The 14,901-nt window shown below is 48.3% G+C and overlaps 1 protein-coding gene across 2 annotated transcripts in view; it reads right to left on the bottom strand.

The window, feature by feature from the left end:
• Positions 1 to 13,019: 13,019 nt before the first annotated feature.
• The window catches only part of Efhd1 (EF-hand domain family member D1), a 50,714-nt gene continuing 48,832 nt past the window's right edge, over positions 13,020 to 14,901 (bottom strand). For both annotated transcript variants that reach the window (XM_058577464.1, XM_046439864.2), the window contains exon 4: positions 13,020 to 14,198. In XM_058577464.1, the coding sequence (XP_058433447.1) occupies positions 14,064 to 14,198 (135 nt within the window). In that variant the 3' untranslated portion in view covers positions 13,020 to 14,063. The remainder of the gene's footprint in view (positions 14,199 to 14,901) is intronic.

The raw sequence follows: 14,901 nt of genomic DNA, 5'->3' as shown, positions 1-14,901 counted from the left end.
CCTTATCTATTATACATCTATAGCTTGCCATAAGAACACCACAATTTACAGATACATTACTGGAGATTTTCGGTTCTCATCTTGACTTAGTGCTCCTGTCTTCAAAGTGATTGACTACTTCCTTCTTTCTGAAATACTTTCTTCCCTTGACCCTTATATCCTTGCTGCTCAAAATGGCCCAACAGGATCATCATCATCACCTGGAAGAATGTTAGAAATGCAGAATTTCAAATGGACTCCTTACAGTCCCATTCTGCTAAATTCTACCCTCTAACATCCATGCTGCCACCCTTTCCTGTTCTTCCCCCAAGAACGTAAGGCTCCAGAAGTGCTGTTGTTTGAGGATCCACCAACATGCCATTCTGTTTGAGCCTTTGCACAAGGTGTTCCCTCTTGGTAACAATGCCATTCCCAACACGTGTCCTGCTTTTCTCCAACCTATATAATTCCTGCTCATCTTTAAAAGCCTAAACCATCCAGGCAAAATGGCACACACCTGTAATTCTAGCAACTCAGTAGGCTGAGGCAGGAGGATCACAAGTTTGAGGTCAGCCTCAGCAACTTAAGGCCCTAAGCAATTTAACAAGACCCTGTCTCAAAATTTAAAAAAGAAAAAATGGGGGGCGTGCTGGATGTGGCTCAGTGATTATGTGCCTTTGAGTACCAAATAAATAAATAAAAGCCTAAACCATATGTTATTATCTCTGAAGATTTTCTTTCTGATACTAGGGATTAAATCAAGGACTTCGAACATGCGAGGCAAACTCTAAGAGACAGCCCCACTCCTTTTTATTTTATTTTGAGACAGAGTCTTGCAAAGTTGCTGAAGCTGTTAAAAATGCAGAATTTCAAATGGACCCCTTACAGTCCCATTCTGCTAAGTTTGATCCTCCTGCCTCAGTCTCCTTAGTAGCTGAGATTACAGTTGTGTCACACCTAGCCTTTAATATTACAGGTCGTTGGCTTGCTAATACATGGTTTTGGTTTTGGTTTTTGGTTTTTAAGATTTATTTAATCCTTTGTGGGTTTTTTTGTTTGTTTCTTTTTTCAGGGTTTTTTTTGTTTGTTTGTTTATTTGTTTTTGGAAGATGGGGCGGTAGGAATTGAATCCAGGAGTACTTAACCACTGAGCCACATTCCCACCCCTTTTTATTTTTTATTTAGAGACATGTTCTTACTATATTAGTTAAGGCCTCACTAAATTTTTGAGGCTGGCCTTGAACTTGCAATCCTCTTACCTCAGCCTCCTGAATTGCTGGGATTACAGGCCTGTGCCACCATACCCAGCTTGAACTATCATTTTTAATAAAAATAATAAATAACATTTTTTTGTGCTGACCACCTCACTAAGTGCATTACTTGCATTTTCTCTTGTAAATCCTGGTGACAGTGCTATGGAACTCTGAGAAGGCCAAACAGGCATTAGGAGAAGTCCTAACCATCCCCAAATGTCGGCCAGCACTTCCAAGCCCAACCTGGTTAATTGCAGAACCCATGTCCTTAACTATTTTGGCATAACACCTTTCTGATGCTTTGCCACCTATGCGTTGCCTGTGGGTTTTTTTTTGTTTTGTTTTGTTTTTTTAATATTTATTTTTTAGTTTTCGGCAGACACAACATCTTTGTTTGTATGTGGTGCTGAGGATCGAACCCGGGCCGCACGCATGCCAGGCGAGCGTGCTACCACTTGAGCCACATCTCCAGCCCTGTTTTTATTTTTTTAATCAAGGTAAAAACATAGTAAAATTTATCATTTTTATTGTATATTTATGCAACTTTTGACAAATGTCCACAGGTGTGTGCAGCCATACAAATCAAGGTACAGAATGGTCTTGTCATCCACAAAATTTCCCCCAATGACCGTTGGAAATGAGCTCTTACTCCACACCCAGCCCCTGAAACCACTGATCAGTTTTATGACCTTAGGGTTTCCTCTTATAATGTCATATATGTTGAGACTGACTTCTTTCACTTAGCACATGCATGATCAACCAGTGTTGCATATGTCAGTACTTCCTCCTTCTTGCTGCTGAATAGTATTTCCCTGGGTGTATGCACCACTATTTGTTTATCCATTCCTTATCTGTGGGACATTAGGGTTGTTTCCAGTTCAGGAAGATTATTAATAAAACTTTAATAAATACTTACAAGCAGGCATTTGTATGGACATAGGTTTCTGCTTCACCTGGAAACATCTAGGAATGGGATTGGTGGTGATGCTTCTTTAACTTTCTCAGAAACTGCCAAATTCATTGTCAAGAGTGCCATGGCCATATTTTTAGCCTTAAACTATACAGCAGGAACCAATTCTAGGGAATGATGATGACCTTGATGGTGATCAAAGCTGACAAAGCCCCATGGTTTTAGCCACTATTCACACTGCATTCTTCAACTTTGAATTCTCAACAATGATTGTCCTGGTGCAGAGTAAATGTCCAACAAATCCCTGGACACTAAAGCTCTGGTTCCTCTGCTCCTTAGGAAGGATGTACTCTGCTTCTTGTTTTCCTCACAGTCTCTCCAGTGCTTCACTAAGTAGTGGTTTTTAATCTACAACCGTAGGCTGATGCATGCTGGTTGCAGCATGCTGTCATCAGGGATGATAAGAAAGTTTCTACTTTACTTCGCCATCAATAGGAACAGAAGCTGTGAGGAATGGATCATTTGGTAATGGGAGTCAAGGCAAGGAGTCTGATCTGAAATAGTTTGATTTGTAATGAAGTCAGGCCCATCACTTGGGACAGATTGCTTTTTCTGAAGATGGCTGTGATATCTTCCACTTGACATACTCTTCTAGACCATTTATTACACTTTCAAGAGGTAGAGTCAAGTTCCCTTCCCCTTTGCCCTTCTAGCCAGTGGAAGGTGGTAGAAGTAGTTTGGCCAGGAGTGATGGTGCACACCTGTAATCTCAGTGACTCAGGAGGCTGAGGCAGAAGGATTGAAAATTCAAGGGTAGCCTCAGCAACGTAGCAAGACTCTGTCTCAAAAAATTAAAAAAGGGCAAGGGACGTAGCTCTGTGGTTCAATTTCCAGTACAAAAAAAAAAAAAAAGCAAGAAGAGGAAGTAAAACAACAACTCCCTGTGCTTGGTCATGAGAGGTGGTCTAGCTTCCACCCCCTGCTTGCCAAAACATTCCCTTTGGAAGCAAAGCTGACACCTAATAAGTCCCAATGGCCTGAGGCTGCCTGGAGCCTGACCACAAGGAAAGGCCCTCAAGTAGTTGCCCTATCGACAGCCCTGACTGAAGTCCCAGCTGACACCAGCATCATCCGCAACCAGACATCTGAGTGAAAAATGCAACCAGATGATTCCAGCCCCGAGCGTCTAGTCATCCTCAGCATCAAATAATGCCCAAGACATCACGAGGCAGGACAAGATCCTCACTATGCCTTGTCTGAGTTCCCGAATCACCGAATGTGTCAACATGTTAAAATGGTGGATTTAAGTCAGTAGATTTTGAGGTAATTTACTTACAGTAATAGTGACTAGAACATCCTTGTCATGGACTGAATTATATCTCTCAAAAACATATGTTGAGCCTGGCATATGCCTGTAATCCCAGCAGCTCAGGAGGCTGAGGCGGGAGGATTGCAGGCTCAAAGCCAGCCTCAGCAACTTAGCAAGATCCTAAGACCCTAAGAATAAAAAATAAAACAGCCTGGGAATGTGGCTCAGTAGTCCAGTGCCCCTGGGTTCAATTTCTGGCATAAACAAACAAACATGTTGGCAAATTAACTCCAAGTGCCTCAGACTATAACATTATTTGGAGATAGTTTATCAAAAGGGTAAAAAAAAAAACAAAGAAAAGAATCACAGAGCACAGTGGTGCTCATCTGTAATCCCAGCTATTAGGGAGGCTGAGGCAGGAGGATGGCAAATCTGAGGCCAGCCTGGGCAACACCCTGTGTTGGGTGTGTGGGAGACTCCCCGCTGAAGTTGAGTTTCCCGTCATGGTCACGAGAACATCACTGAATCCCTTACCCCTCCCCAAGGGCGCCAAGCTGAAGAGCGAAGAGCGCCAAATTCAAAGGTTTTCTCAACCAATCCCCACAGGGCACAGTGCTGTTCCTGAGTCACCCTGCCAATCAGCACCTGCCACGTCCCCTATGCAACCCTTCTTAAGCAGAAGCTTGTAGCTCGCGCTCTCTCTGCCCTCTGCCCTCCTCCCCTTCTTTCTCTCCTCTCTGCTCTCTTCCCTCTTCTCTGCTGTCTTTCTCTCTGCCCTCCTCCTCTCCTCTCTCTGCCTCTCCTTTTCTTCCCCTGTGGGCAGCCCCTCAATAAAATCTCTTGGGTTGGTGAGTCACTCACCTTTCACCCTGTCTCAAAATAAAACATAAAAAGGGCTGGGTGTAGCTCCATGGTGGAGTGGCCCTAGGATCAATCCCCAGTACAGGGGAGGGAGGGAGGAAGAGAGGAAGAGAGGGAGGGAGGAAGAGAGGAAGAGAGGGAGGGAGGGAGGGAGGAAGAAAGGGAGAGAGGGAGGAAGAGAGGGAGGGAGGGAGGGAGGAAGAAAGGGAGAGAGGGAGGAAGAGAGGGAGGGAGGAGAGAGGGAGGGAGGGAGGAAGAGAGGAAGAGAGGGAGGGAGGGAGGGAGGAGAGAGGGAGGGAGGGAGGAAGAGAGGATGGAAGGGAGGAAGAGAGGGAGGGAGGGAGGAAGAGAGGGAGGGAGGGAGGAGGGAGGGAGGGAGGAAGAGAGGGAGGGAGGGAGGAGGGAGGGAGGGAGGAAGAGAGGGAGGGAGGGAAGAAGAGAGGGAGGGAGGGAGGAAGAGAGGATGGAAGGGAGGGAGGGAGGGAGGAAGAGAGGGAGGGAGGGAAGAAGAAAGGGAGAGAGGGAGGGAGGGAGGAAGAGAGGGAGAGAGGGAGGGAGGGAGGAAGAGAGGGAGGGAGGGAGGAAGAGAGGGAGGGAGGGAGGAAGAGAGGGAGGGAGGGAGGAGGGAGGGAGGGAGGAAGAGAGGGAGGGAGGGAAGAAGAGAGGGAGGGAGGGAGGAAGAGAGGATGGAAGGGAGGAAGAGAGGGAGGGAGGGAGGAAGAGAGGGAGGGAGGGAGGAAAGAAGGAAGGAGTCATGAGGGGCCCTGTACCAATATAGCAGGTGTCCATGTAGACAGGGGGTAATTGACACAACACACACACACACACACACACACACACACACACACACACACACACGGAAGGGCACCATGTGACCATGAAGACAAGATGAGAGTGAGAGAGATGCTTCTCCAAGCCAAGGAACACCGAAGGTTGCTAGCAACCACCAGAAGCTAAGTGAGGGGTGCACAGCCTCAGAAGGAACCAAACCTGCCCACACATGGCTCTTGGACTTGAGACCTCCAGAACTAGAAGACCATCAGTTTCTGTTTTAGGCCACCCACTTCATTGAGTCATCTCAAAGGGTGAGAAGCCATTGACGTGAGGAGATTGGGGGGTAAGAGCTAAAGATCTGAGTGAGGGTCATCCGTGGAGAGGAGATGTCTGAAATCCAGGGAAGCATCCATAACCAGCAGCCCCAGAAAAGAAAAGTAAGGAGTCCAGATAGGCTCTTGGGAGGAAAAGGTGTTGCTGCTGCCCAGAGAGAAGTACCAGGTGGGCCAGGCTAGACGCAGGGGCAAGTCTCAGAGCAGAAGGGGAAAAGGACCAGTTGGTAATGTCGCATCGGCAGAAGCATCAAGGAGAATGGGGCTGGCCAATGGCCACAGATGTGGAGGCTGAATGTCCCCTGCACAGTGAGAACAAAGAGTTGGGGTGATGAGGAAGAGGGTGTAGAAGTTTGAAAGAAGATAGAGGGGAAGGGTGGAACTTGAGTGCGGAGGGCAGTCACCGTTGGATTGGGACCCGCTATGGTTTGGAAGTTTGTCCCCCCAAGTTTCCTGTGATAATATTAGGAGACAGCGGTGCCTTGAAAAGGCAGGGCCTGTTGGAAATTCATGAGCTCAGGGGGTACTGCCCTCAGGACAGAAGTAGGGTCGTTCTTCCTGGGATTCCCAGTTCTCCTGAGACTGAGAGGCCCTCCCCACTCGGGTCTTCCAACCCTGTCTAGGGGCTCTTCCTTTCACAGGCTTCCGCCATCCCATCACCACGTGTGACACAGGCAGGGGCCCCAGCCAGGACCAGTGCTAGGCTGCACCTTCAGCCGCTAGAATTGTGAGCTAAATAAACGTCTTTTCTTTATAAAGTACTCAGGCATTGCTCACTGTAGTGGAAAACGGACTAGCACAGAAGCCTGAGAGGGCTGGGTACCTCCTGGAGAGCAAAGGGAAAAGAATGGCTGAAGAAAACGCTCCAGAGAGCTGAGCGGCCATCAACAGGACTCAGAAATGGTACTAAGGAAATAAATTCACTTTTGTGTTTGAAAAACAGGCTTTATCATAAAGTACTTGCATATTTTTTCTTTTTCTTTCTTTCATACCACGGATTGAACCCAAGAGTGCTTAACCACTGAGCCACATCCCCAGCCCCTTTTTATTTTGTGAGACAGGGTCTTGCTAAGTTGTTTAGGGCCTCACTAAATTGCTGAGGCTGACTTTGAAACTAGTCATCCTCCTACATCAGCCTCCCAAGCCTCTGGGAATAAAGGCATGTGCCACTGTGCCTGGCTCTCTCTCTCTCTCTCTCTCTCTATATATATATATATATATTTTTTTTTTCTCATTTCCAAACTCTAGAGGTAAAAGACAATTAAGTCATTTTTAAAATTTTGAAATATAGTAAATGTGTCCTTTCACCCAATACCCCATGATGTGTCTCAAAATGTTAACCATTTTCTTCTGCGTCTTTTGCCTATTCAGGGTTTCATTTTTCTGTTGCTCCTGAGGGTTGTTCCCACATGTTGTTTAACATTCTTCTCATTTTCTGTGTGGTCATAGATTCCCCTCTCTTTTTTTATTAGCTGTTAGTTAATAAAAGAGTAGTGGCCATGGTGGTAGTTGTTATCACAGCAAAGCAATATATGTTTATGGTTTTAATAGAGTTCAAAGCCAATCATGTTGGTGCATGTCTGGAATCTTAGCAACTTGGGAGCCTGAGACAGAAGGAACACAAGTTCGAGGCCAGTCTTCGGCAATTTAGTGATACCATCTTTCAAAATAAGAAGTAAAAAGGCTGGGAATGTGGCTCAGTGGTAGAGCACCCTTGGATTCAATCCCCAGTACCACATGCAAAAAACATTTTTAGAGTTCAAAAACATATACAAGAAAATTTAACTCCCTCAGACCTATAGGACCCTGGGGTTGTCTTCCCCTCAGTTTTGTATCTCATTTTTCCCGAAATATTGTATGCATAAATACAATATGTATGATGCTGGGAATACAATAGTGATCCTAAAGTCCACCTGATTTCTGACGTCATGAAGCCTGCAGTCTTCTCAGGCCGAGACACGGCTTCATGTCTCCTCTCTAACACAAACACAGTGAACCCAGCTCAGCATTACTAGGCATACTGCTGGGCTCCAGGGCTTTCCCAAGGAACACTATGCCTGGAGTCCTCCATGTTTTTGTTTATTTGATAGTGGAGATTGAACCCAGGGGCTCTTAACCACCCAGCCACCTCCTCAGCAATCCCCTTCTTTTTTTTCAGACAGGGCCTTAGGCTTCGCTAAATTGCTGAGGCTGGCCTCAAACTGCCTCAGCCTCCTGAACTGCTTGGATTACAGGTGTGGGCCACTACGCCCAGCTCACATTTTGTTTTAATGGCTACCCAGCTTTGCAGATTTATGTGTCTGTACCATGGTGGATTTAACCAATCCCATGCTGATAGTCATTCTGATCATTACCACATTTTAGCTGTGACTAACAACACTGTCATGAGTACTGCCCCTTAAATTTATCTTTTTTCTATTTTTTATATTTACCTATAGGATAAATTCCAAAGTCAAAACAGTGAACATCTGCTGTTTTTCACGACTGGTCTGCACTTGAAATACTTTCCCATGTTTGGGGAAATGCGAATCTTGGTGAGAGGCAGGACCTGTCTCCTTTCACAGAAAACACAAAATGGAGATGGTACACCTTCCTGCCCCACCCCCACCCCCCACACAGGGGCATGTGACTGAACTCGCCTGACGCTGAATCTGGAACAAACGACCTGAAGAAGCAGGACACCGCAGAGCTCTGGCCAGCCAGGGCAGCAGCACCACCCCTGGCTGGATCCCAAGACGTGCTTTCTGGCCACCTGTCAGCTGGCCTCCTGCCTGCTTGCTTAGGTCGGCCCCCCAGCCCTGCTAGCGATTCTGAGAGCTCCTCAGTGTGTCTTCAGTCAATCTCTCTTCTGCTTACGTCAGTCTGCCTTCGATTATGTGACTTTTGTTTAAGGGCCCTGATGGATTCTGTGGTGGTCAGCTCCAAGATGGCTCCCAGTGATTCTTGCCAAGAACGCTGACCTATGCAACCCGCAAGTGTGATTAAGGACACTGTGGCCTACACGTTCCTCTCTCTTGCTTCCCAGAATGCTGAAGTATAACACCAGAGAAGCCCGCGGAGGCCAGTGGAGAGTGGACAGTGAAAGCTTTATTAAAGGACAGTAGAAAAGACTTCTCCCTGGAGGGAGAAGGGGACCCGAAAGGCAGAATCCGTGGAAGGGGGAGGTCTTCCCTTTTTCACAGCTAAGGTCACCTTTTAGTCCTCCCACACTTCTGTCCTTTGTTTCCCTCTGTCTGGCAGTGATGGAATGCAGGTGGGAAGGCCCAAAAGGTGGGGGCTGGGTGGGCAGGAAGGGCCTGGGATGGCTTTTGATTAGCACTTCCCTCTCTGTTTGCTGGGAGCTGTTTCATTAACAGTTCCTTAGGATGGGTTCCTGCCTTGGGGACAGTAACATTTCAATTCCCCAAGTGCTGCTCTGCTTTCCTGGACTCCATTCTCTATAATGGCCTCCATTTTATTTATCTTACTGGATATTAGACCCGATTTACCTAGCTACACTAACTACCTATCCTCAAATCTGGCTTCAGTAGCACTTGCTCTGGGGGAAGGCAGCTGCCATGGTGTGAGGACACAAAGCGGCCCCCTGGAGAGGGTGGCGTGGCAGGCAACTGAGGCCTCTCGCCAACAGCCAGCACTAACTTGCAAATCCTGTGACTGAACCACCTTGGAAGTAAGCCATTCTCCAGCCCCAGTGAAGCCCTCAGATGATGGCAGCCCTATGAGAGACCCTGAGCCAGACCCACCCAAGCTAAACTACTTCTGAATTCCTGACCCTCAGAAATTGTGTGAGATAATACATGTTAATTATTATTTTAAGTAACTAAGTCATTAGGTGAATTGTTAGTGCAAAAATAAGTAACTAATACAGATATAATTTGTTTTTGATTTTGTTAGTACTAGGGATTGATCCCTAGGCCTTGCACATGCTAGGCAAGCACTCTGCCACTGAGTTATATCCCTAGCCCTTTAGTAAATTATTATTTTGAGACAGAGTCTTGCTAAGTTGCCCAGTCTGGCCTTAAACTTCCATCCTCCTGCTTCAGCCTCTAGGAACAGGGTTCAGGCATGTGCCACCATGCCTGGCTTACAGATATACTTTTTAATGTTAATGGTCCACCAAATTGTCCTTCAAAAAGGCAACAGCAGGCCAGGGGCTGTGGTACACACCTATAATTTCAGCTACTCAGGAGGCTGAAGCAGGAAGATTCTAGGTTAGCCTGGGCAACGTAGGATAAAAAGGGCTGGAGATGGGGCTGGGGTTGTGGCTCAGCGGTAGAGCACTTGCCTCGCATGTGTGCAGCCCTGGGTGCAATCCTCAGCACCACATAAAATAAATAAAATGAAGGTATTGTGTCCATTACAACTAAAAAATAAATATTAAAAAAGGAGGGCTGGGGTTGTGGCTCAGTGGTAGAGCACTTGCCTAGCATGTGTGAAGCCCTGGGTTCGAGTCTCAGCACCAACTAAAATAAATATATATATTTATGGTCTGGGGATGTGGCTCAAGCGGTAGCGCTCTTGCCTGGCATGCACGGCGCTGGGTTTGATCCTCAGCACCACATACAAATAAAGATGTTGTGTCCACTGAAAACTAAAATAAATAAATAAATAAAGAAATATTTAAAAAATTTTTAAAAGGGGGGGAGCTGGAGATATAGTTCAGCATGGTGTGCCCTGGGTTCAATCCCCAGTACCACAAAAGTGACTGGTTTCTGACAACACTGGAGGAAAGCAGGGAAACTACCCTTAATGAGTTTCCATCCTCCACACCTCCCCAGGCTGGAGAACCCTAAATGGGCCCCTGAGGACCCCATGGCCATTACAGGACCCAGAGGATATCTCTGGAACCATTGGCCAGGTGGGCAGAAATGGGCCAAAATCTGGCCTGGTGGACAGCAAGGAGACAAGGTCAAAAGCACCAGTTCCCATGATCAGACCCAGCAAGCTCAGCAATTGCCAGTTGCAGGGTCACGGCAGGTAAGCAGACACATGGGTAGGAGTCTCCCTGGGCTGGTTAGCAAAGAGCCCCAAAAAACTAGGTAAGTGGACATCTGCCCTTGGGGTCAAGACAGCATCCAGGACTGAACATTTCTGGGTCACTGTAGCTTGGACTGCAAGAGAGAGTGGTGGATAGAAAGGAGACCCATGTGTACCGAGCACTGATCATATGCCAGGCATGGAATCATTCCCATTCTGCCACAGTAGCCGGTAAAACCTCTTTTTTTAAATAAAGTTACCCACCTTCAGGTATTCCATTATAGAATCTAAAGTGCTTAGATGTTTCCTGACATCAGTCATGTCAGTAGTGCATACTTGCAATCTCAACAACTCGGGAGGCTGAGGCAGGAAGAAACCAAGTCCAAGGCCAGTCTCAGCAATTTAGCAAGGCCCTAAGCAATTTAATGAGACCCCCCCCCCCGTCTCAAAATAAAAAATAAAAAGGGGTGGGGATATAGCTCAGTGATAGAGCACCCCTGGCTTAACTTCTCAGTACCACAAAAATAAATTTAAAAAATAAGCTTTCTGACACCAGTGGTCAGGAATCCTGCCTTTCCCATCCCTCTCTGCTGAAAAATCCCATCACATTCTTGTGAAATCAACATGCAGGGACTGTGACATGCCAGGCAACACACTAAGGCCTCTGGCAGTGGGCAAGGCCAAGCTCATGTCCACAGAAGGGTTCATGGTTCAAACAAGAAGGCAGAGGAGTCAGGAGCGGGATACTGAATGCTGCTGTAGGATTGCAAGAGAGACAATCTCAAGGGGAAATGGGAACCCTGGACGGGGCTCCTTGTCCAGCATGGGGGCACCACGAGGGCTTCCTGATGATACTCTCAGGAGTAGTTTGCCATGGGAGGGAGGAAGAGAGAGGGAGGGAGTGCCAATCAGAAGAAGCAGCGTGTGCAAGAGGCTGAGGGGGTGGCACCTTCCAGGAGCTGCTGTGCGCTGCCTAAGCTGCTGTAAAGTCCCTGTTCCCAGGACAGAGGAAGAGAGGGAGGAGCAGGAGGTGGGGCAAGGCCAGTAGGCCCCAGATCTGAAGAGTGGGAATCAAAAATGGAAGAGAAGATGTTAGGATGAGATTTGCATTTTATGAAGATGATTCCAACTGCAAGGTGGTCAGTCAGGGCAAATGAGGGTAGAGAAACATTGGGTCCCTGCAGAGACCCAGGAAAGGAGCCAGGAAGAGTTGTCCTTGGAGTGGAAGCGGGAACCTGTTATGGTTTGCATCTGCAGTGGCCCCCCAAAGCTCCTGGGTTCGTGCGGGAATATTTGGAGGTGAGATGACTGGATAGCGAGAACTGTAACCTAAGCCGTACATCCTGGTTTGAAGGGACTCACTGGGTGGTAACCATAGGCAGATGGGGAGGGGCTGGGGCACTGAGAGGGGGCGCTGGAAGGGTTCCCCTTCTCAGCCCCTTTCCTTTCCTCTCTATGCTCCTGGCTGCCGTGAATGGAGCAGCACATCATCCTGCCCTTGTGCCATGATCTGGCTCTCCGTGGGCCCAGAACAGTGGAATTGACCCACAGAACCTCTGAAGCCATGAGCCAAAATATACTTTTCCTCCTTTAAGTTGTTTCTGTTAGTTATTTCAGTCATAGCGATACAAAGCTACTAACAGAACCATAGGTGGGAGCAACTTCGGCAGGATGTCATGACCAGATGGGAACAAGGGCAGTGTACGTCTGGTTTTTTTGGTTATCTGACCAAAATCCTTTTATGCTATTATTATTATTTTTTTTTTTGGTACCAGAAATTGAACCCAGGGGTGCTTAACCATTGAGCCACATCCCCAGACCTATCTATTTATTTTTATTTTGAGACAGGGTCTAAGTTGCTTAGGGTCTCACTAAGTTGCTGAGGCTGGTCTTGAACTAGAGATCCTCCTGCCTCAGCCTCCCCAGTTGCCAGGATTACAGGTGTACACTGCCACACCCAGCCATATTCCCAGCCCTTTTCATTTTTTATTTTAAAACAGGGTCATGCTAAATTGCCCAGACTGGCTTTGAATTTGTAATCCTCCTGTCTCCACCCTAGAATTTTCTGGGATTACAGGCTTGTACCACCAAACCCCACTCTCTCCCTTGGGTAAATTTGAAGGAGCACAGTAGCTGGATCATATGCTAAGGACCTCTCTATTCTTTTTGGGCCCTCCCCTCTGATGAAGAGATTTGGAATGTGACCCTAGGTAGAAAAACAATGTTTGAGAATGGTAGGTTATGGGTTGGTGCAGAAATAGACTGATCCTCTGGGAGAGCAAAGGGTGTTCCCTAAGGCCTGGGTCCTTACACAGGTGGCCTGAGCATCCTGATATCATACCTGGGAGAGGCACTGACCTTGTCAGCATTTCAAGGGGTCTAGAAGCAAAAGGATTAAGCTAGAGATATGACCAGTGGCTGGAAGCACGCTCGCTGGTGTGAAGGAGGTGCAGGGGAGAGTAGCCGACAATCCTAGTATCCCAAACTTCCAGTGAAAATCCTCCCTCCAGTTCCCGTTCCTAACTATGCTACAGGAAATCCCTGTCAACAGAAGCCCAGGGCTGGACTTGGCCCCCATAGAACACATGCTTCTTCCTCCTAAAGTCAAAGAAGACTCAGGTACATTGTTGTGATGGCCAAGTTCATTTGCACAGTTTATTTAAAAAGAAAGAGCTTTAAGGTAGAAATGCAGATGGTTTCTTTACCCTAAAGAGAGAAGTTGCAAAAGAGAAGTAATAAATATGACAATAGGAAATATTCTTTTTAAAAATACAACAAGACCCTGGTCCGTGTGAGCAATCCCAAGAACTCACAAATATAAAAATCTATCATAGGGGTAAGAACATATTTACCTCAATACCTTGAAGCAGATGTTGGAAATTGGCTCGATGGAGAGGATGGCCATGACTTTGGGGATTTCAAAAGGCACTGGTTGAGTCCCTGACCTCGTGGGAACCTGAGGGGTCCACTGTAATATGATCTGCAGAGTTAGAGTTGACCTGGAACCCCTCTACTCATTAGCAGTACTTCTAGTGATGGCTTCCTTCTCACAGGTGAGTAGCAGGCACTTAGGTGTGGAAGACAGAAGGAGGGAGACACAGAGGAGGGGAATGAAGAGGGAGGGCCAGGGGGGTGCTGCAGGCCAGTGCTCCCGGTCTTTATGCTGAGTCCTCTCCTGCTGCAGCTCCCCGTGCTGGAGAGCGGGTGGGCAGTGGTCCACCTGGCCTCCTTGGATCCTGCCACCACTACAGAAGGCCACACAAAAGCAACTGGCAGAATCTGACCAAGACAGACAACAGAAATGGGAGGAGAGAAGGATTTCCCAAGAAAATGGCGAGCTAACATGTCCTCTGAGGACCACAAAAGAAAGAATTTCTATACAAATGAGCACAACAGGCTACTCACTGGCGTGGAGCAAGGGAAGGGGAAGGCTGAACCCGGCTTCAGGGGAGGGCAGAGAGGTGAGCAAGGGGGACTTGGCCATCCCATGACCCTCTTGCAGGGGCAGGACAGTGGGGGGGCGGCAGCCCCTTGCCACCCAAGTGAGGCTGAGGAGAGGCCTGAGGCCAGGCAGGAGGCTGGGAGGGGCCTGCAGGGGTAAAGATGCTGGGCCGTCCCTCCTGGCACCGTGGAGGCACCGCTGTGGGCGGAGGTCAGGGTCTGCTGGACTATGCGCTGAAAGCAGCCTTGAGTTCCAGGAAGGCTGCCTGGCGGAGCCTTCTCTTCTCCTCCTCCTGCTTCCGCTCATCTTGCTCAGCTTTTAACTCGGCTTCAAACTTGCTGGCAGAGGACAAGGCCTGGGCCTGCAGAGAAACGGCACACAGGGACAGTTAGGTGTGGGGAGGGACCGCGGTGCGCCCAGCCAGCAGCTGCAGGGCCGTGGAGGGCAGGAGCCCGGCGGACACGCCTGCCTGTGGGCCTCAGGAGTCCCCTGCTGTGGCGCACACGCTGCTGGCTGTTATGGCTGGATCTGAAATGTCCCCCAGGGTTTCGTGTGTTGAAGACTTCTTCCCCGGGACAGCAATGCTCAGAGTGACTGGACATGAGGGCTGGCTCCCGGGACTCACCGCTGAATGGATTATTGGGAGGTGGTGGGACTGCAGCGGGTGAACCTAGTTGGAGGACATGGGTCCTTGGGTGCACGCCGTGGGGGACCACACCTTGTCCCTGGCCCCTGTCTTTCTCTCTTCCTGGCTGCCGTGGCCGACAGTTGTGCTCCACCACACACCCGGCCACTGTGCTCTGGCTCACCACAGGCCCAAGCCATGCAGCCCGCAACCATGAGCCAGCACAGACGGCTCCTCCTCTAAGTTGACTTCTATCCACTCAGGTTGCTCTCTTCTTTTTCAGGATACTGTTTAACATCCCTGCTAACTATTCACTCTGTGTGTGCGTGTGTTGCTGCTGGGAACCTTGGACATGTTCAGCAGGCATTCTACCCCTCAGCCACACCCCCAGCCCTTACCCACACCCTCAGCCCTTACCCACACCCTCAGCCCTTACCCA

The sequence above is a fragment of the Marmota monax genome, unplaced genomic scaffold, assembly GCF_021218885.2.
Source record: "Marmota monax isolate L192 unplaced genomic scaffold, Marmota_monax_Labrador192_F-V1.1 WCK01_AAM20220418_F8-fsc00041, whole genome shotgun sequence".
Taxonomy (NCBI): domain Eukaryota; kingdom Metazoa; phylum Chordata; class Mammalia; order Rodentia; family Sciuridae; genus Marmota; species Marmota monax.
Note: the sequence above shows the minus strand (reverse complement) of the source record. Positions and strands in the feature narration are given on the sequence as shown.